The 22250-nt window shown below is 36.6% G+C and overlaps 1 protein-coding gene across 2 annotated transcripts in view; it reads right to left on the bottom strand.

Moving 5' to 3' along the window:
* Positions 1-22250, bottom strand: part of PPA2 (inorganic pyrophosphatase 2) — an 85241-nt gene that overhangs the window by 52025 nt on the left and 10966 nt on the right. Inside the window, exons 2-6 of one of the 2 annotated variants that reach the window (XM_032860520.1) lie at positions 20515-20579; positions 18608-18652; positions 13183-13236; positions 11403-11522; positions 2866-2952 (exon numbers count right to left, since the gene is read on the bottom strand). In XM_032860520.1, the coding sequence (XP_032716411.1) occupies positions 2866-2952; positions 11403-11522; positions 13183-13236; positions 18608-18652; positions 20515-20579 (371 nt within the window). The remainder of the gene's footprint in view (positions 1-2865; positions 2953-11402; positions 11523-13182; positions 13237-18607; positions 18653-20514; positions 20580-22250) is intronic. The other variant, XM_032860529.1, reaches the window with a different exon arrangement.

Raw genomic sequence — 22250 nt, 5'->3', positions numbered from 1 at the left:
ACAGTGGTCTACAACAAAAGCTCTATGCTGATTCTCAACTTGAATGAGCTAAAACTGCAGCTGGACCCAAACAATATAAGGAAACCATGGAAAGTAAAAACCATGGAAAGTAAACAGCTTAAAGCCTGTTATACCATATATCTACTGTCATGAACTATAACAAACCTACAGCCTTAAAACAATGTAAATTTATTATCTCATGGTTTCCATGGGTCTTCTAAAATCCAAGCACAACATGGCTATATTCTCTGCTTACTACCTGACAAGACCAAAATCAAGGTGTTGTAGAGGCTGGAGTCTGATCTGAAGGTTCTAAAAATGAATCCACCTAAATTTGGTTCCTTGTACTTGTAGGACTGAGGTCCCCATTAACTTGCTGGCTGTCAACTAGGGACTGCTCTAGGCAACTAGAAACCAACTGCATTCCTTTTCATACATCCCCTTCTCCATCTTCAAACCAGCAATGGAATATCAGTTCTTCTCACACTTTAAACCTCCAAGTTCCTCTTCTGCCAGCAGCAAGACTAAGCTCCTTACTTTTAAGGGCTCATTTAATTACACTGGATCTGCACAGAAAATCCAGGAGAATACTTCTTTAAAGTAAACTGCTATGTAAAATAATATAACCAAGAGAATGAGATACTACCATATTCATAGATTCCAGGATTAGGGCAGACATCTTTGAGAGGCCATTCTAGAAACCCTGCCTCCCATATCAAGTTCTACCAAAAGAAATTAAAAAGGAAAAGCTATATTCAGGAAAACCTTTAACTATATTAACTGTATAACAGAAAATAAACTGGAAAAAATGTCCAACAAAATAAAAATGTTTATATATCTACCCCAAGAAGAAGAAAACATGGAAAGATAAAAATTATAATATGATTAGAAGCCCAGGTGGCTCAGCTAAGCATCTGCCTCTGGCTTAGGTCATGATCTCAGGGTCCTGAGATTGAGCCCACATCTGGCTCCCTGCTCAGTGGGGAGCCTGCTTCTCCCTCTCTCTCTCTTCCTCTCTCTCCCTGTTGCTCCCCCTGCCTGTGTTCTCTGTTAAATAACTAAATAAAATCTTTTTAAAAAACTGTATGATTTATTGGGATAGGAGGATTATGAGGGAAGGTTTATGCTTGATTTTATTTCCATAATATAACTACACTTTTCCCGAACAATAAATATTACTGAGAGAAAGAAAAAAAGTCCTAAATATTGAATTTGGGTCAAAGATAAAAACAAAAGTAGGCAAAAATAAAAAAACCTGTTCCCAGGGAAGAAAAATCCAGGGAGATACAATTAGAGAAGAGCTGAACAAATGCACAACCCTCAAGCCAAACAATAGTTGAGAATTAGAGAGAAGGACTTAAAAGCAAACCAAGAAAGCAGCAGAATTAGAGCACAATCAAGATAGTATGATATAAGCAAAGTCAAGTGAGGAGACTGTTTCAAGAAGGAAGACAGACTGAACAGTATAAAATGGCATGGTAAGTTCAAGTTAGACAAAGCCTGTGAAATAAGCCTGCCAGATTTGGCTAAAAGAAAGTTAGCAGGGACCTTTTTTGAAAGCAGTTCACAGAAATACTGGGGGCATATAAACAATTTTGAAATAGGTTGAACATTAAGTGGAAAGTAGGAGATGCGGATGCGTGTTGAAAACTCTTTTTATGAGTCTTCAGGTGAAGAGCAAGAAGGTACAGGGGAGGAGGCTAATAAAGAAAGAGAAGTTGTGAATAGAGAACAGGGAAGGGATGAGAAAATCCTGTGTTTCATGAGTCAGGAAGGGACAAGATCTAGAGCACAGGTAGAAGCCCAGGTCTTACCTAAGAAAGACAGTTCTCACAATAAGAGAAGAAAGGCAAGAAATAATGTTTGTAAACCCTGGTAGTTTGGTAGTCCAAAAAGAAGAGATGAGGGAGCTCTTATCTGTTGGTTCCTATGGGCTCAACAAAATTTAAAGACAAAATGTTCTGCTGTTAAGTGAAAACGAAGTGCTAGGAGTCGAATGTCTGCAGGGAACAACAAATATTAGTAATAAATGCAATAGAAAATAGAAAAATGGAGGCAAAACACAAAGAATTCTTAAGTAGCAGCAACCTATGAACTTGTAGGTTTTGTTCTTCCCCAGTAGGTCTTGGCAACCTGGAAGCAGACACAAAAACAAGAGTGCATATAACACCCAGTTCTCATCACAACACAAGCCCTCCTTAGCATTGTATGTGGCTAACTGAACATTAAAAAAAAAAAAAAAATCAAAATGTGATTCAGGGACACAAAGTGAGCAGATGTTGGAAAAATGGTGCCAACAGAACTATTCAATTTAGGGTTGCCACAAACTTTTAATTTATTAAAAAAACAAACAAACAAAAAACCCAACCAGTATCTGTGAAGGAAAATAAAGCAAAGCACAACAAAATGAAAAAACAAAACAAAAAAAATCAAGAGTCCAAGATGGCTTTATTCAGTATTGAATTTCCTGTCTGGGTAGTGGCTAACGAAGCTGAAGACAGTACTCAGCAAAGTTTTTCTATAAAAAGTCAGACAGTAGTTATGTTAGACTTCGCAGATGGTACGGTCTCTGCTGCCACTCCTCAACCTCGTGACCAAAGCAGCCACAGACAATACATAAGTGCGTGGGCATAACCGTGTCACTGACAGACACAGATGGTACACTATACTTCACTTGCCTTGGGCTGAAGTTTACCAACCCCTAGCATAAGAGAAGTAAAGAAAGATACAAAAAGGGACTCGTGTCAGAGGGATTGATAGGCCAGGCCCAGGGAGACCTGGAAACTGGTGCCTCCCGAAGAGAAAGGAGATTTTATGGCATGAACAGACTAAAACACATAGAATAACACCATCTAGAAAACAAACCTTCGAGCCTATTTCACAAACATCAATAGGATCATTATCTCCACAGCAGTCTGTACTCTTATCTTTTTGATGGGGATCTTCCCAAGTCTAAAAAAGAAAAGGGAGAGAGAGGAGGCAGAAATGTAGGTTAATACTCATTATAATATATATCTTAATCTTTCCACATGAGCACGAAGTTTTACAGGTAGTAGTAATCCAAAGGGAAAAACCTCAGAAATTACACAGGCTCTGAGCCAACATGCCAGTACAACCCTAAACATCATAATAATTAAGACGGATTTATAGTATTTCCTCCTTCCATCTCTCATTTTTCTGTAAAATCACATCTGAAAGTAGGCAGTATTTCCAAACATACTCTTTTTCCAAGCTGAGTCGGCATGTAAATTCATGCTGCCTTTTCAAGTTTCAGTTCAGAGGTTTCCACCATCTGCGCTGCTTCCAGGGGCTGCGGAAACTGTTGCTTCCATCATTCACTGCTTCCTTTGACATGGTAACAGCATCAGGTCTGGCGCTCTGTGTTTGAAAATTAACTTTCTATTCTTTAAATGACTCCTACTAGAAGAAACCCAGTTTTCCCTTCATAAAGAACAAGACAGAATCTACACCAAATAAAAGAAGAATCTATTTTTGTCTCATTTCATTCCACTTAAAAAATTCTCTACCTTGCCATCAAATCTCAAAACCTTGACAAAAGCATGAAAAGATGTCAACCCTTAAGTTTTCTAAAAAGATTATACCCTGCTGGTTACAAAATACGCACATGAGCATTTCTATAAATGAAAAACGTAAGAGAAATTTGTTATCGAATTTAAATATCCCTTAGGCACCATCCTTCCCAAAAAGCCTCATAATTACTTGATTCTAAATGGAACTGCAGAAGTTCCCTAAAATTATTTTCCTTAGATATACATTACAAGATGTGCAGAGACTGTGTCACCTCAAGACTGTTATCTAGAGATAATTTTAGATTATCCAAGCTTGGTTCCTCTAATTTTATACTGATAATTTTAAAAGTATACTCTTATTTACAGCTAAACCCTAGATAAACTCCAATATTTTCCTTCTGGCCCAAATTATAATATATTTAGGAGTAAACTGAACCCCACCTTGCAAAAAAAAAAAATTCAGTAAAACAACATTTACTACCTCAAATACTAATATTAATAATAAAATATAGGAAGAATAAACTTATTGTTAACCTTACATACTGATTATAGGGGAGAGACATATTCTAAGTGATACACACAACTACACACACACACCCCAATGAAGAAGGTACTATTGTTGACCCACTTTATAGACAAATAAACTGAAGCACACAGAATTTAAATTGCCCAATGCTCACATTTTCTAAATGGTGGCAATGGGATGAGAACTCAAGGTATTAATCCTATTACAATGCCCAAGTTTAGATTACAACAGCAACTGAGTGAGAATTACTTTCAGATATAACCTTATTCTTCTTCATCATTCTCTTCTTTTAAATACCTTCTCTCTCTCACAGAATCTCCTAAGTAGGTATCCATTCACATAGCAAATATTTATTGAGTACCAATTTGGGCAGGAACTTAGGAATAGAGATGCAGAGGACATAGTCAATACCCTGAAGAATGTCAAGTTAATAAATGGTACAGCATTTGTCACAAATGCTACAAAATCTTGATGTGCTAAAGAAACCACGATGGGACTGAGATAAGACTGAAATCAGAGAATCTAGAAGCAGAAGCAGAAAATATCTGAGAAGGTCTTCCTTCCTTATATAAGAACCCTCTCTTAAACTTCCCTTAACTTTACTCCCACCCTCAGAAGGGGACAAATGTGATAGCTAAGGTCACTCTGACATAAAGGAAGTAGCCTAGACTCTAGTTCTACTTCTGTCACAAACTACCTTGTCCCAAACATCTGGATCTCAGTTTCCTCACCTATTAAAAAATGGCCTCTGTAAGACAATTGCTAGATGTGTCCCAGCCCTGAGTGCTAGGACTGTTGGTGGTCATTCATTATCCACATGAATACTACCAGTGAAGAGGAAGCTTCATGAGATAACTTAGTCCATTCGGATCAGCAGTAATTTTAAGAAATTCCTTCCTTGAACTGAGACAAAAACGGTCTTCATACATGCTGTACTTCATCTGGTTTTGGTGGGTGCTTCCCATTTATTAATTGGTCTCAGAACTCCACTTTCAATATTATTTATCAATTTATTCCTCCTGTCAAGGAAGTAAGTACATAAGTACAAAATTCTTAAGCTATACAATCTTGATACTTTTAAGGCATGTTCTTCATGATTTCCCTTACCACAAAAACAACTGACTGGTTCTAGTTCTACTCCTGCTTTATGCACAGGCCTCCATTGTGATTACAAAAGAGAGTCACAGTAAATGACTTCCAACTTAACTTGAAAATATAGCATAATTTTAAGCAAGCACCGGGAGAGGAAATCTTGACAAAATTAAAACTTTAACTATGCCCCCTTGTGGAGCTTTAATTGTATAGCTAGGCAGAGAAACAACTAAAAAAGCTCAATGTCCACAAGAGGAAATTCCAAATCTTAATATTTGCTTCACAAAAGTAAAAAAAAAAAAAAAAAAAAAAAAAATTAGCATCCAAAATTTAGAGATAACTTCAACAACTAAGTAAGAAAAAGGGCAACCCAATACAAAATGGGCCAAAGACAAGAACAGGTCATTCAAAGAGAAAACATGAATGACTTATAAATATATGAAAAGATACCCAGTCTGATTAGAAAAATAAAAAGTAAATTGTATAATGAGAAATAGAAATATAAAATAGAAATAGAAAGAGAAATAGAAAAATAAAAAGTAAAACTATAATGAGACACTATGTCCAAAACCTAAAAATATGATAATGCCAAATAAAGCTGACCCTCCAATAACTCAGGGTTAGGGATGCTGAACCCCTGCACAGTTGAAAATCTGAATATAAATTTTGACTCCACAAAAACTTAACTACTAACAGCCTACTGCTAATGGGAAGCCTTATCAATTACATAAACAGCACATATTTTTATGTTACACATATTATATACTATATTCTTAAAGTAAGCTAGAGAAAATGTTATCAAGAAAATCATAAAGAAGGGCGCCTGGGTGGCTCAGTCGTTAAGTTTCTGACTTCAGCTGAGGTCATGACCCCAGGGTCCTGGGATCAAGCCCTACATCAGGCTCCCTGCTCAGCTGGAAGCCTGCTTCTCTCTCTCCCATTCCCCCTGCTTGTATTCCCTCTCTTGCTGTGTCTCTCTCTCTGAGAAATAAATAAATAAAAATCTTAAAAAAAAAAAAAGTCATAAAGAGAAAATACATTTACAGTACTGTACCATAGAAATCTCTATATAAGTAGATTCAAACCCATGTAGTTCACACTCATGATCAAGGGTCAACTGTACTGGTAAGGATGTAAGGCACCTAGCACACTATGCACTGCTGGTAGGAGTGTGTATTGTTACAATTTCTTTTGCAAGGAATTTGGGAATACCTAGTAGAGTTACAGAAGTGTGTTGCTCACAATTAAGCAATCTGACTCATAGGTATACACCTACCAGTACATACCTATATATGCTACATATATAGAAAAATTTTAGCATGAACCCAGGAAAATCATAAATAAAAGAGAAACTATCAATGGAAATACAAATAATGTTGGTACAAACAATGGCTATAAAGCTAGGAAAATAAATCAGAAAACAGATTACTGATCTAGCCTAAAACAAATCTTTCTCATCCTTGTGTAGATGTCTGAGATCATTACCTTACAAGCTACAAATATTAATAAATACATTTATAATCACCATGCTCTGGTCCTTATGTCAAAAAAATCATTGAATTGTACAGAGCTCTCTATACAAGTGCTTCTTGAGAACTACTTCCTGGTTAATCAGGATTCCTATAACCAGCTCAAGGGAAGGAGGATGCACCTGTACTTTAACAGATTCAATTTGAAGCAAAAGCCACTGCCAGCTGTCTCACTAACAGCAGCTATTATCAGTGACAACAGTGTCATCATCGAGAAATATTACTGAGAACTCCCTCCAGGCTAAACGGTTTGATTATCTCATTCAGTATTGACAACAACCTTGTGGGGGAGGTGGTATAATGATATAGAAGTAGAAATAGACCTGAGAGATTTAGCCACTGATCCCAGGTTACAAACCTAGTAAGTGGTACTAAATGCTACTTGGGGTCAATGAACCAGACTTATAATGAAGTTCAAAATAAAAACACAATATTCCATTAAAACTGAAGAAATCTTAGTGGGGGGGGTGTGGAGAGGGTTGGCAAAATGGGAGAAGGGGAGTGGGAAGGATAGGCTTCCAGTTACAGAATAAGTAAGTCACAGGAATAAAAGTACAGCACAGGAATAGAGTCAACAGTATTGTAATAGCATTGTATGGCGAGATGGTAGCTACACTTGAAGTGAGTGTAACAAACTACAGAGCTGTCCAATCACTATGTTGTACAGCTGAAAGTAATGTAACATTGTGTGTCAACTATACTTCAATTAAAAAAGAATTGTTGCGGGGCACCTGGGTGGCTCAGTGGGTTAAAGCCTCTGCCTTCGGCTCAGGTCATGATCTCAGGGTCCTAGGATCGAGCTCCACATCCGGCTCTTTGCTCGGCAGGGAGCCTGCTTCCCCCTCTCTCTCTGCCTGCCTCTGCCTACTTGTGATCTCTGTCTGTCAAATAAATAAATAAAATCTTTAAAAAAAAAAAAAGGATTGTTGCACTACAAAAAAAAAAATTAAAGAAATCTTATTTTGTGATTCTAGTCCTTTAACATTATCCAGTCCATTAACATAATGGGTCTTCCAAATATTCACTCAGAAGTTGTAACACTGAATAATCCATTATACAAGGAAATACAACTTGGGGAAAGCAAACAAAAGAAAATTTTTGCTCAGGCCAAACCCAAACTTTGGGGAAGGCATTACTGCTAGTGAGTGGGAAGTTATTAAGGTTCACCAGCCTAGACAGCTAGAGATCTGAAATAATGACAGCACGCTGAGGAAGAGGCTGCTACTTAAGCAAAACACTGCTGCTTACTGTTCTTCCAAGCATGGTTGGCTTGGTAACAGTTCTGAACAAATTTCCTTCTGTTACAGGACAAATCATAAGAAAACAGCAAAATCTAATACCCACAGACACATATGAAACAAATGTAATACACACAATGCATTCATTTTTCATTCCCCAAATATTTATTAATCACCTACTAGGTGTCAGGCACTAATCTAAGTAGTTAGTTGGAAGACCTCAATGAACAATAAAGACAGAATCCCGGTCTTCCTGGAGTCTGCATTCTAGCTGGAAAAAATTCACAATAAACACAATAAACAACCAAATTACAGAACATGTTAGAAGTTGGTAGATTCTACAGAAAAGGGAAAAAATAAAGTAGGGAAGCAGGAGACAAGGTTATATTCTAAAGGATTTTCAGGATAGACATCACGAAGAAGGTGATTTATGACCAAACATTTAAGGAGGTGAGCCATGTGCACTCCTGGCAAAAACCGTTCCAAGCTGGAGGACACAATAAAGATGAAACCTGCACCATGAGTGTGCCTGGAGAACCAGAGGAATCGTGAGAAGGCCAGAGTGGGAGTGAGGAAGCAAAGAAGATTGAGAAACTGGAGATGAAATAAAAAATATAAATAGGACGAGGGGCTAGCTATCATTTTACCAGACTCATTCTGTCTTGATACTGACAATGAAGCAAAAAGATATTAGGTACAATTATCTTTTCCCATAAACAACTGGTCTAATTTCAATTTTTCATAAACATTCATCAGTTCACTTACTGTTTGGTACATAAGTTCTCTGCAACCTCATGTATTCTTTTGCTGAAAACTAACACACACACACACACACACACACACACACACACACTTTTCGGTGCAGGTTTAAGAAGATGATAAAGATTTCTGGTTAAAAATGGCAGAGACACTAGAGGTCTATTTCCTCCTCCTCACGTCCATTCTAGCCACACTGGTCTTTCTGTTACTCAAACACACTAGGCCTGCTTCCACCTCGGGATCTTTATACGTCCCGTTTCTTGTTGCATTCCCCCCCAGATGTGCATGCTACTTGTCCCCTTACTTCCTAGAGGTCCTCACTCAAATAACCCCTTCTCGTGGAGGCCTTCTCCTTAATCAAAATTACAACATTCCCAATATATCCTAGTCCCATTCCCTGCTTTATTGTTCGCCAACATGCTTACCGCCAGTTGACACACTATACATTTTATTACTCTTTTTTTTGCTGTTGTTGGTCACTCTGTCCAGAATAAAAGACCCAGAAGGATTTTTGTCATTCTTATCACTGCCTTATCTCCAGTACTTACAGCACTGCCTGGCAAACATCAGGCACTGCTCTCATATATACTAAGGAACAGCTCTGTGCAATCTTGGTATAGAAAAAAAGGAAATTAGAAACACTAAAGCACTCACTGTGGTGGAATGGAAATGAGGAAAGACAAACGCTGTAAAAGGAGGCTGGAGCAGGAAGCAGAGGCCAGATCAGGCAGGGCTCAGGAACCATGCTAAGAACATTGTATTCTGGGGTACCTGGGTGGCTCAGTCAGTTAAGCATCTCCCTTCAGCTTAGGTCATGATCCCAAGGTCTGGGATCTGGCCCCACATCAGGCTGCCTGCTCAGCAGGTTGTCTGTTTCTCCCTCTCCCCACCCCGTCCGCTTGTATGCTCTCTCTCCCTCTCAAATAAATAAAATCTTAAAAAAAAAAAAAAAAAAAAGAATTTTGTATTTTATTCTTGAGGCAATAGGAAACCACTAAAAAGGTTCTCACATGAGCAAAGACTTAGGAGATTTAAGTCTTTAAAATGCTATTTTGGATGCTAGACAGTATTAAATGTCGGTAGGCAACAGTTCAGGATGCATTCAGAGACTGCTAGAGTCTACAGTAAAACTATTGTACCTAACAGACTACTATAATAGTAGGTAGGGGCATCTTGAAAATTCAAACACATCCAGAGGAGTACAAAAACTCATCAGGACTTTAGGTAGAAAAACTACAAAAGTTGAGAACTAGTAGATGAATTAGTAAAACTTATTATGCTCCATGGTAACCAGTGGTTTAGTTGTTGATCACCCCCTATGAATTTCTTTAGAAGGAAGACCATATAATAAAAATACCAGTACCTATAATAATGTGATCACTATACTCTTGGCACTCTTCTAAGATCACTGTGTAATAATTCATTTAACTTCAGTAAGACCATATGCACTAGGTACTTTATCACCTCTATTTAACAGATGAAGAAAGTGACACACAGAAGGACAAAGAAACTTACCCAAGGTCACATTACTAGTAAGTGCCATCTGCTCCAAAACCCACATTCTCACTTATGTGCTGTCTTGTGTATCAGTTTTCTTTGTATACCCACCATCTATACACTGCCTAGCACAAAAATTTTTAATAAATGTTTCATGAAATAAACAAATATATGAACTTTAGTTTGTCCCCTGCCTTCTCTACTTTATATGTCTCTGTTTTTGTCTTTCTCCAATCCAACTGCTTCTTTGGCCTTCTCCTCATCCATATATCCTCTCCTACAAAGAGTATCCCCTAAGCTTAAAAAAATTTTTTTTTTTTTACCCTTTTACTGATAGGTCAAACAGAATGTCTACTTAGGCACCTGGGGAATCAGAACACCTGCCTTCATTTTTTCAACAGACATTCTCATTCTTAGTACATCATTTTAGAAGTGCTTGTTTTAACCAAGAATGTATCCATGTGGGTGGTCTAAAAGCATCGAAGGCAGCTGACCCCTTAGAAAACAATTTTCTCTCTTCTTTTCCTGTAAATATTCTAAATGGGCAGCTGGTTTTTTGAGTGGGATAAAGCCAGACTCCTTTTTCTGTTATTTCCCCAAAAGCATTTTGGAATTTCATGCAAAATGTTAAAATAAAATAAAATTTATAAAACTTAAATATCCAGATAGATAGTCTAATATAGATGGCTTTTATAATCATAAAAAACAGATGCTTCTCTATGTCTCCTACACCCAGACTTCTGATTCTGCATACTCCAAGTTTTACTCACTAAATAATTTGATCAGTAGGAGATACCATTTGATCAGAAGGAGATACCCTTTCCCAAGGGTGAGGAAACATGGGAAGAAAACAAAAAGGGATAAGATAGGATGCTATCATATATGACTGTATATAAAAGCATAACTTGTCACATTCAAAGAAACGCTGAAGATAAAGTGGGTAAAACATTTTTCACTAACTCTTAACTGCCAAGCCCAGAGAAAGAAATGTGTTCAAATGCCAAATATAAGTTTTCTATATGCCTAACTCCAAGAACTTAAGTAGAGACATATATATAGTTTGAAAAAAATTTATTGATACAATAAAACTCCACATTAAAAAATTTTAAATTTACAAATCTCTCAAACTGACATGCCCTCAGAACCAATTTAAATTGAAGTAGTTCACAGGATTTACAAGGCAATTTTTTCAGAAGACAGAGAAGTTTTACCATTATAACAAAAATGTTACCTGTGGGAGGGCACCATAATTCCAGATATAACCCTTGTGAGGAAAGATATTTGCCACATAGCGTAGCTTGCCATTCTTTATATCTTGTTTAATGGGATTCAATGGCTCCTTTGTGGCAATCTATGTAGATCATGGAAAAAAAGAGAGAGGAGGATGAGAAATGATTAATCCTATATTCAAATTGTATATTTTAAATCTGTCTGCTATTATGAGGCTAAATATTTATATTCCAACTTACTGATCAAAGATACTTTAAAATAAATTAACTCTTATTTCTACTTTACAGTTTTAGGTAAGAAAGAATGTCTAAAAAGGAAACATCAGATTATATACTTAGTTACTCTATTATATACCCCGCACTCGTTTCGAACAAAAATAACAGAATTACCATAAGGGCAAAAGGATAAAGATTAACCTACTTGCTTTTTGATACTAATTTTGGGTGTCTTACCATCAATCTTATGAAAATAAGGTTAACTTAAAGATTTTCACCAAGTAATTTCATTTCAGTTAACTTTCTATCAAACATACTCAAACTGAGTTGCCAAACAAAACAACAAAAAACCCACTATCCCATAAAGAATAACTTGAAGCCATTTTTGAATGAATAAATACTGCTTAAATTAGGTAGGATCTCACAGATTCTTGATTCTATACCTAACTGAGATAGAAAGTAGCCAGAATGCTCAAATATTCTGAAGGAAGACCAAAAAAAGAATCCATTTTTTTTTTAACTTTTACTCTTACCTATTAAAATATTAACAAAAACAATGCTACTAGGACTTTGTGAAATTACTGGCAATTCACTAACTATAAATTCTGAAAAACATACACCTATATAACAATCCTTAATTAAAATACTTGAGGGGCATCTGGAGGGCTCAGTCAGTTAAGTGCCCAACTCTTGCTTTTGGCTCAGGTCATGATCTCAATATCCTGAGACTGAGCCCCTTATAGAGTCTACTTGAGATTCTCTCCTCTCCCTCTACCCCTCACCCCGCTCACATGGGCTCTCCTGTATGCATGTACACATGCACTTGCACATTTTCTCTCTCAAATAAATACCTAAATAAGATCTTTTAAAAAAAATACTTAAAATAATACTTGCTATCACAACCAAAGCAATAGGACAAGACTTAAATAACTAAAGAAACTAAGTGCCATAAATTAAATTTCACTCAGAAGTCTAAGGAATCTTATCTAACTGAAGATGGAACAAGAAAATTCTGAAGGGCAAAAGGGAAGTTCTTGATAGGTTCATGTCTCAAAGAAAACATTTTAAAAAGGGGAAAAAAAGGTAACCAGGGAATAGCAGATATGCTGGATAGCACTTATAAATCAAGAGTTGGCCAGGAAAATGCTTTCATTTCTGGTACAAAAATCTAAAGGACAGTTTGTCTTTAGAAACTTGCCATCAGTCCCAAATAAATATGTCTCAATTTTATCTGTGAACAAAATACATCTCTGAATCTGTTTAAATAAACCTGGAAATGTTTATTTTTCAAAGACAGAGGAGTCAAAGACAATTAAATAAATATGTGTATAACAAACCAGAGAGACAAAAGTGGAAAACACACTCTTTAAAGTGTAAATTCAGCTCTGAATAATATTTTGCTATTTGAAAATTACATTTCAAGTTCACTAAAATGTTTTCAATTGTTTTTATCAAAAAGAAGTTTGTCAACCATCCCAAATTCAAAATACTGCCAGACCAACTTGAAATAAAGTTTTTAAGTCTTAATTGTAATTTCCACTTGATATTAAAAGAATATAGCCATACCTCCATTTTAGCATTTGTCCACCGAGGTACTTCTACTACCATATTAAACAAATTCTGCAGTTAAAAAAAAAAAAAAGACAGATAATTTTTAAATTTTTACTTATCCTTTATATCACTTATCTCTTGTGCAAGAATACTGTAATTTTTTTCCCTACAAAAATATGTGGAGACTACATCATACATCTGTATGCCTTAAATTTCTTCTGAAAAATTAAAGTTGTTGTCTAAAACACAGCAGGATTTAAGCCATCATGTCACATGATGCTGCAGCATTAAAACCTGCTATATTTCACCTTCACAGTATAGTGACAGAACTAGAATGGAAACTTGTTTCAATTTTTATTTTCTAACTAAAACAGAAGTGAGAGACAGGGTCCATCGTGTAAACTAAAGTCTCACTTTTCCGATCTGCAATGTAAGTGTAATGATCTCTGTCCTATTCACCACACAAGGTTGTAACACAGATCAATTACATAATTTAAATGAAAATACACAAAAAAATTACAAAGTAAAATGTTTTGAAAATCACAAAGCAATATTTAGGGGCGCCTGGGTGGCTCAGTCGTTAAGCGTCTGCCTTCAGCTCAGGTCATGATCCCAGGGTGCTGAGATCGAGTTCTACATCGGGCTCCCTGCTCAGCGGGAAGCCTGCTTCTCCCTTTCCCACTCCCCCTGCTTGTGTTCCCTCTCACCTGCACTCTCTCTCTCAAATAAATAAATAAAATCTTAAAAAAACAACTCCCAAACCAATGGAATATTTAAAGACAAGTTATTATGATCATAATGTAAAATTAAGGCTTTTGTCATAGGTAAGTATTAAGTTTAAAAAGTCAGACTGACACCTTTCTACACTTAGCTTGCTTATCTAGGATTTCTGATACCCTAAAGTTATAAAAGAATCAGCTTCTTTTTATCATTTTTGAACTTTACAGAACATTTAAAACAAAAAAGACTCTAGGTCAATGGTGAGTAAAAATGCCTGCCTACAGTACTTAGGTATACAAATCTGTAATTTTCCATAGTTTGGGCCTTATAAAAATAAAGTCTCAAGTTTAAAATCGACTTGCATGCCATTTTGAACTTACCCTAGGAAAGCAATGTTAAAACAGTGCTACAAGTATGGCCAAGAACCAGAGCTAATCTGCAAGCTGATTGTTACTGGTTCATTTAGATACATTAATAGCAATTTGATGGAGCCATTTTTAGGTCTGTTGAACCTTGAATTACACTTTTCTAATAATTCATTTTTATTATATTTTTTTGAAGTGTCAGTTCACAACAGATCAAAAATAAACCAAAAACTAATTCCTTAGCACAGATCATTTGAGAAAGCAGTGATTAAATACACTTATTCTCAATTGTGCCACGCATCAAAATCACCAGGAGAGCTTTAATCAATTAAAAAAAAAAAAAAAAAAAGGTTTCCTAGGGCCCACCTCCCACATATTTGAATTCAATAGCCTCTGGATGTAGGCAGGGCACTGCTTATTTTTAAAAGCTCTGCAAGCAAATTTTAATACTCATCCAGAGTTGCAAACCTCTGGCTTACAGCACTGCTAAACAGTACGTGGGGGCTTGGCGAAAACGGATGCTATTAATTCAAAGAATGCCATTTGAGCCACAAAAGTAATGATGGTTGTTAAGCTTTTCTAGTTAAGACTAAAGTTTACCAATGACAGAAATGCAAAACCATAATGAGATAAAGAACAAAGCCAAGAATGAATTCACAACAACTGCTCCTTAGAAGTATGTCTCATACCTATCTCTGAAACTTTATACACAGTCTTGCTGTTATGTTTCATTTTCTATGCTCTTTTATGAGGTACCCCAGCACCTGTTTAAATATGTCTCAAGTAGCTGTTAAAAAGAAAAACCTAAGTAAATGGCAGATGTTCCCATAATTTATTCATCCCTGAAAGCCTGGCTATAAGAGAACAAATGCATACAGATGAATCCTCAGAGGTGACAGGAAGACCCAGGCTAGTCACAACTGTTTTACACAATGACACCTACCAAAACCACTCACAGAAACTTGAAATAGGCCAAAAGAACAAAAGACAAGGTTTGAATTTTAAGTGTGCAACAACCATCTCTCCTTCATCACTTGTTACTGACTCTGAAGAGTGAATCCCCAGCCTGTTTTTCTTCCCTCCAGCTAAAATATGTATTACTTATAATTTTTTAAAGCCAATGTTAGTCTGGTTATCCTAAGATTACTGTTAACTATAAACCAGTAATGGTCTGCTGAAATTTACCAGAAAATAGGAAAGATACGAGGGGACACATTTCAAGTGAGAAAGCTGGATATGAGCAAGAACCATTTACCTCCTTCTTCAGGTGTTTTCTGTCTCTCCACTTTTCCTTTCTATTTTTATTGCAAAAACCAAAAAGAAAAAAACTCATAATACATGAAAAAAGTTAGCAAATTTTTTATACTTTGGAAAAAAATGGGAGGGTATCACCCTTCTTTCCTCTCTTAAAAAGATCAAATAAACTTTGGATTTGATACTAAAAGCAAAGGCAACATGTAGCAAAAATAAACAAGTAAGACCATCAGACTAAAAACCTTCGGCTCAGCAAAGGAAACAATTAACAACATAAAAAAGGTAAACTATAAGTGGGAAAAAATATTTTAAGTCATATATCCAATAAAGATTAGTATCCAAAACTCAAAGAACACATGCGACTCAACAGAAAAAAAAATCTGATTAAGAAATGGGCAGGGGGGCACCTGGGTGGCTTAGTAGGTTAAGCAGCTAACTTGGTTTGACTTGGTTTCCGCTCAGGTCATGATCTCATGGGTCCGGAGATTGAGCCCAGTGGGCAGGCTCTGCGCTCAGGAGGGATTCATCTTGAGACTCTCTCCTTCTGCCCCTCCCACCACGATTTTCCAAGAGACAGTCAAAAGGTACATGAAAAGGTACTCAACATCACAACTGTCAGAGAAATGCAAATCAAAACCACAGTGAGATACCACCTCACACCTGTTAGAATGGCTGTCATCATCAAAAGACGAGAAGTAACAAGTGCCGGTAAGAATGTGAAAAAAGGAGAATGCTTGTGCACTGCTGGTGGGAATGTAAATTGCTACAGAAAACAGTGTGGCAGTTTTTTAAAAAAAATAAAAACAGGGGTGCCTGGGTGGCTCAGCAGGTTAAGCCTCTGCCTTTGGCTCAGGTCATGATCTCAGGGTCCTGGGATCAAGCCCCGCATTGGGCTCTCTGCTCAGCAGGGAGCCTGCTTCCTCCTCTCTCTCTGCCTGCCTCTCTGCCTACTTGTGATCTCCCTCTCTCTGTCAAATAAATAAATAAATAAATAAATAAATAAATAAATAAATTCTTTAAAAAAATAAAAACAAAAAATAAAAACAAAGCTATCATATGATCCAGCAATCCCACTTCTGGATATTTATCCAAAGAAAACTGAGGGGTGCCTAGGTGGCTCAGCAGGTTAAGCGGCTAGCCTTGGCTCAGGTCATGATCTCAGGGTCCTGGCATCAAGTCCTACATGGGGCTTCCTGCTCCACGGGGAGTCTGCTTCTCATTCTCCTTCTCCCTCTGCCTATTGCTCCCCCTGCTTGTGCTCTCTGACAAATGAATAAATAAAATCTTTAAAAAAAAAGGCAATGAAAACAGAATATTGAAGAGATACCTGCATTCTGATGCTCACTGCAGCATTATTCACAATAGCTCAGATATACAAACAATCTAAACGTCTGTCAATGGATGAAAAGATAAAGAAGATGTGCTTAATATATACAATGGAATATTATTCAGCCATGAGAAAGAAGGAAACCTGCCATTTGTGACAACATGGGTGGACCAATAGGGCATTATTCTCACTGAAATAAGCCGGACAGAGAAAGACAACTACTGCATTTACCACTTATATCTGGAATTCTAGGAAGGAAGGAAGAAAGGAAGGAAGGGGGGAGGAAGAAGGGCCAAACTCATAGAAACAGAATAGAAAAGTCATTGCCAAGGGCTTGGAAAAAAAGGAAGAAAGTTATAAATAAACAAACACAAACTACAGACTCCAATTAGTCGCTCTCTGACATATGAACCATGTTCTAAGAATTAAATTTTAAGTTGGCTATACAGACTCAGAATACATTTTTCCCACTGGGGGGAAAAAAAAACACACACAACTATTTCCAGGTGAATACACGAAGTCCTCAGGAACCTATAAGGCCTCGAAGCCCTCAGTATCTATTCACCGCCGTCTAGGGCAGAGGTTCTCAAACTTCAGTGTGTACAGAATGCCCTGAAACACCTGTTAAATATGTGAACTAACCAGTCCCCATCAAGCAGATTCTGATTTAGTAGATATGGAATAAACCCTAGAACCTGAAATTCTAACAAGTGTTCTATGTTATTCCAACATAGATGATTTAAGGGCCATTTTAACAGACACCAATTTAAGAAAATACAATATGGATGGCAGGCAAAGGTGGCTGGGACTAAACAGCACTCATGGCTATTTCTGGAAGTAGATTCAAAGGCTGGGGTCATAAATTTCAGCTGGAGTAGAGAAAAATGGAAATAAGGTTTAAGGGAAAAGGAGGCTGAGGAAGGTGGCAGGAAAAACTGTCTGACATCAGCAAGACAAAAAGGCATCAACAGCATGAGACGGGATGACAGGCATCAATCAAATGTTCTGGTCCTAAATCAAGAACTATTAAAGGTTTGACAGTCACATATTTAAGATATATTCAGAAGACATTTATTTTAGCGTATAGTTGGTGTAACTTTTTTTCTCCGTTATCCCCAAAAGACTTGTTCCTGAACTCTAAAACAGCCTCTCAGACCACCTTTTCTCTTAGAATTAAAAAAATGGTAAACGGACCAATTTTCATAAAGTACCTTTACTTTAGACTATCTATTGTGATAAATAACTTTTATTTATCACGGGTTCATTTCCTGATTCTCTCTGGGTTTATTTCCTGATTCTCTCTGGTTCTTTCACTTACAAAATGAAATGGTAAGGAGGTTCCTAGAATAGTCAGATTCATAAGCAGAAAGTAGAATAGTAGTTACCAGGGGCTGGGTGGAGCAGGGAATGGAGAGTTAGTGTTTACTGGGTAGAGTTTCAGTCTGGGAAGATGAAGACGTTCTGAAACAAAGAATGGTGGTGATGGCTGCACATGTGAAACGTACTTAATTACACTGAACTGCACACTTTAAAAACTGTACGATAAATGCTGAATTTTATTTTACGTGTATTTTAACACAAGAAAAAAAAGTAAAACACTGAGATCATCCCTAGCTGCCTTAAACAGGTACTAGAAGAAAAAAAAAAAAAATCTGTATGCACACCAAAATCTTCTAAGGAGGGATCTTTAGAAGGATTTTACAAACGCAAACTATCATCAAGGTCCTTAACAGATAATAGAAGTGGCTCACAAAAAAAACCTTTAGAGATATACCTCATATTCATCATTTCGTGCTCTCTTTGTAGGAATGCCATTTTCCTATAAAAGAAAAGATGATATTTATAATTTTAATATTTCAGCAAAGAATACAGCTGCATTGCAAAGCACTGAAAGTCAGCCTACCACAGAAACATTCACTACAGAGGCTGTCCAGAATCATGATTCATGGAGAACCTACCAAATGCCCAGTTCCTTTTCTCTCAGCATTTGCATCCCCAGTGCAGGAGCATTAGTGTTTCATAAAATATTTTATCAGAAAAGCTAAGTCTCTTTCAAGTATATTTCCTAGTTTTTATAAAATAAGCAAAGGCTGTGTTCGGTCTTTAAGGAAAGACTGTCAGTTTCCAGTGATTACACTTAAAACAGTCATTTCATTATTGAAATTAAACTCTAGGGAGCATGACTAACAAGCCATGAAAGTACTCAGCTGCACCTCCTGCCTGTAAATTCCACCAAGGTGTGATTACTATGCCTCCATCAAGCACTTCCAAATTAAGACAGAGTATGTGATGGGTTGGGAGGAAAAATTACGCCATTCACAAATGCTCACACTTCTATATAACTTTTACACACCAAAAAACCACTAATGAAGGAAACAAAACAGAAAAATGATTATTCCAAGTAGGTCCTAAAACATTATTTCTGTTCCTAAAATACCACATTCCAAAGCACAGAGTGCAAACATTAGAGCTAAGGATGGGGGAAACCTATCCACACAACCACTGTGTGTACCAATCTCCACATGCCCAGAATTCACTGGGTTAGCCTGTTGTATTTTGCCCTGTCCCATTCTCAACTTTGCCTAACCCCAATTTCATATTCCCCAAACCCCATCTTCTCGGGCAGAATATTATGCCAACTGGGTATTTCTAGTCCACTCTTTTTCTAGCTCCACTCCTACCTACTCCATGATTCCCCAAAATAATATTCTTTTGTTAAGTAAACAGATTTTGTCATGATACACCCCCACATGAAGAAGCACTGACCCTTTTTTTTTCATTACCTTATTCTAGTTTTATAGCACTTAACACTACTGATTGACTTGTTTTCTGGTTTTCTGTCTTCTCCAATCAAGTGCAAACTAGATCTCACATCTATCTTATTCACCACTGCAGGCCTAGTGCCTAGAACGCCGGCGAGCTCATAATGCTGCAATGACTATTTACTCAAAGAATAATTAATTAATAAATAAACAAATGAAATCATGCACTTTTGGCCAAAAGCAAGGAGGGTGTTGGGAGACAAGATATTCAGGATGGACTGTTCACTGGCCAAAACAAAACACATGGACACACATACACACACAATAAAATGAGAGTTCTTCCTTCCTGTCTGTGGCTTCCTTCTCTCTCCAAATTGTATGATTTCCTGTCCTATAGCTGAATACTACTTAGAAGCAAAGAGCTGGAAGGATTACACAAGAGCAATTAAGAATGCAACCTCTGGAGTTAGAGCACCTAAATTCATATCCCACCTCCCACAATGGACAACAGATTTGCAACCATGGGTAAAGCACTGAACCTCATGAACAAAGAAAGGATAGTAACAGTAGACCTAGCAGTACTCAGATAATGCAAGTGAAGTTCTGAGCACAGTGTGGATAAGCACTACGAGCGGTCAATAAATCTTCACTATTATTCTCCCTCTTGCCATCCTATTGACAGTCCAGTCCACTGAAGGCCTGGAGGAAGCACAAATCCCTAGTGTTCCCTAATCTTCCTCCTGGAAGGATCCTATTCTCATACTATCTCTAATGTATGAAGGAGGCTTACAATCCTGTTACGACAACTCTGCTGTCCTTCTTGACTTCCAATCACATTCTTTCGAGATGCCTCCAAAAAGCATTTTGTGATATTAGAAGTATATATTCCCCCCCCCTCAAAAGCAAGTTAAGACAATACCTCCGTTGAGTCCACCTTGAGAGGAATATCATGAAAGGGGGAAATGTAGTGACCAGCTACATTCTCTGCAAAGGGAAAAAACAAAACAAAAATAAAAATACAGAATTAAAGCAACAGATTATCCTGTTCTTCAGAACAATTACATCCTTCTACTTTTAAACTTTTTGAAAAAGTGTTCAAAGATTTTTCAAATTAACCTTAACTATGAATTTAAAGTTTACTTCAACTTTTAAAATTTATCCCAATATGATGACCAAAGAGAATACATACCAAATAAACCATATCTTGGTTTGCCAAAATAATTTACAGTTGACCTTTGAACAGTGTAAGTTTGAAATGCACAGGTCCACTTATACCCAGATTTTTTTTAGATACAATATAGTACTGTAAATGTATTTTCTCTCCCTTACAATTTTCTTAATAACATTTCCTTTTCTCTAGCTTACTTCATTGTAAGAATACAGTACATAATACGTAAACATACAAAAATGTGTGTTAATCAACTGTTTTCGCTATTGGTAAGGCTCCTGTTTAACATAAGCTATTAGTAGTTAAGTTTTTAGGGAGTCAGAAGTTGTACACAGATCTTCGACTGTGTGGTGGGCAGGTGCCCCTAACCCTCTCTTGTTCAAGTCAACTGTACTTATCTCTATAGCTTAAAACATCCAAAGCAGAAAAATGTTTAAAATTGACTATCACCCAAATCTGAAAAACCTCACTTCTGAAAAGAGATTCTCTAGTAAGTGACTGGATTAAAACTGATGTCAATTTCCCTAGGACAAACCTAACAAGAGAATTCCCAATTTCTGTCTACATTCACATGAACAAAGACATAAAGGTCCAACCCAATTAAAAGAAAAACAAATCATTGTGTCCCACTCAGTGATAGGATGCTTATATCAAGGTAAGCTTAAAACAAAAATGAACTTTAGTCACTGAAACTATCTTATCTTCACTGCATACGGAAATGCATATTTTAAATACTTTTAAAAGTATATATTATTTAAATAAAATACAACAACTTAATACGCACTTTTATTGGAACACATCTGTTTCCAAAAGCTGGGCTTAATAGTTTTTGTTGTTTGCTTTTGTTTGTTCTGCTTCACTCTCCACTGGGTCCCCAGCATCCAGGAAGTACCTAGCACTTAGTTGGCATTCAATAAATACATCTCTATTAATATTTCCCACTTTAGTAACAGGGTAACTCCTGAGGACCCATTCACAGGGTAGGATAAAGAAGCGCATACAAGTGGCAAAGTATATACAATCTTGTTATTATCTACAAAGTTATTTTTCATTAGTTTAAAAAATGCACTTTTAACTTGCAACTTTATGTAACTTTAACTTGCATATCAGATCAAACTTCAAATTCCCTGCCTGAATTTAAAATCATCTAGGAGCAACACAAGAACAAAATTATCAGTTTGTTGCATGATTATATACTTTTCTAGAAGTAATACATACTTAAATAAATATTATTTATTTTCTACTAAGATACTCCAGTTCGAATGATACAGCCACTTTGGAAAATAGTTGGGCATTTTCTTACAAAGTTAAATATTTGACCCAGAAATCCAACTGTTAAGTACTTGACCAAGAGAAATGAAAACTAATGTTTACAGGAAAACTAAGTGAATGTTTACAGGTGGCTTTATTCAAAATCACCAAAAACTGAAAGCAAACTAAATGTACAAACACTAAATGGATAAATGTACTCTGCTACATCCATATAA

Source organism: Lontra canadensis, unplaced genomic scaffold (genome assembly GCF_010015895.1).
Source record: "Lontra canadensis isolate GAN:19392208 unplaced genomic scaffold, GSC_riverotter_1.0 scaffold1, whole genome shotgun sequence".
Taxonomy (NCBI): domain Eukaryota; kingdom Metazoa; phylum Chordata; class Mammalia; order Carnivora; family Mustelidae; genus Lontra; species Lontra canadensis.
The sequence above is the reverse complement of the archived record's forward strand: the minus strand, read 5'-3'. Positions and strand labels throughout refer to the sequence as shown.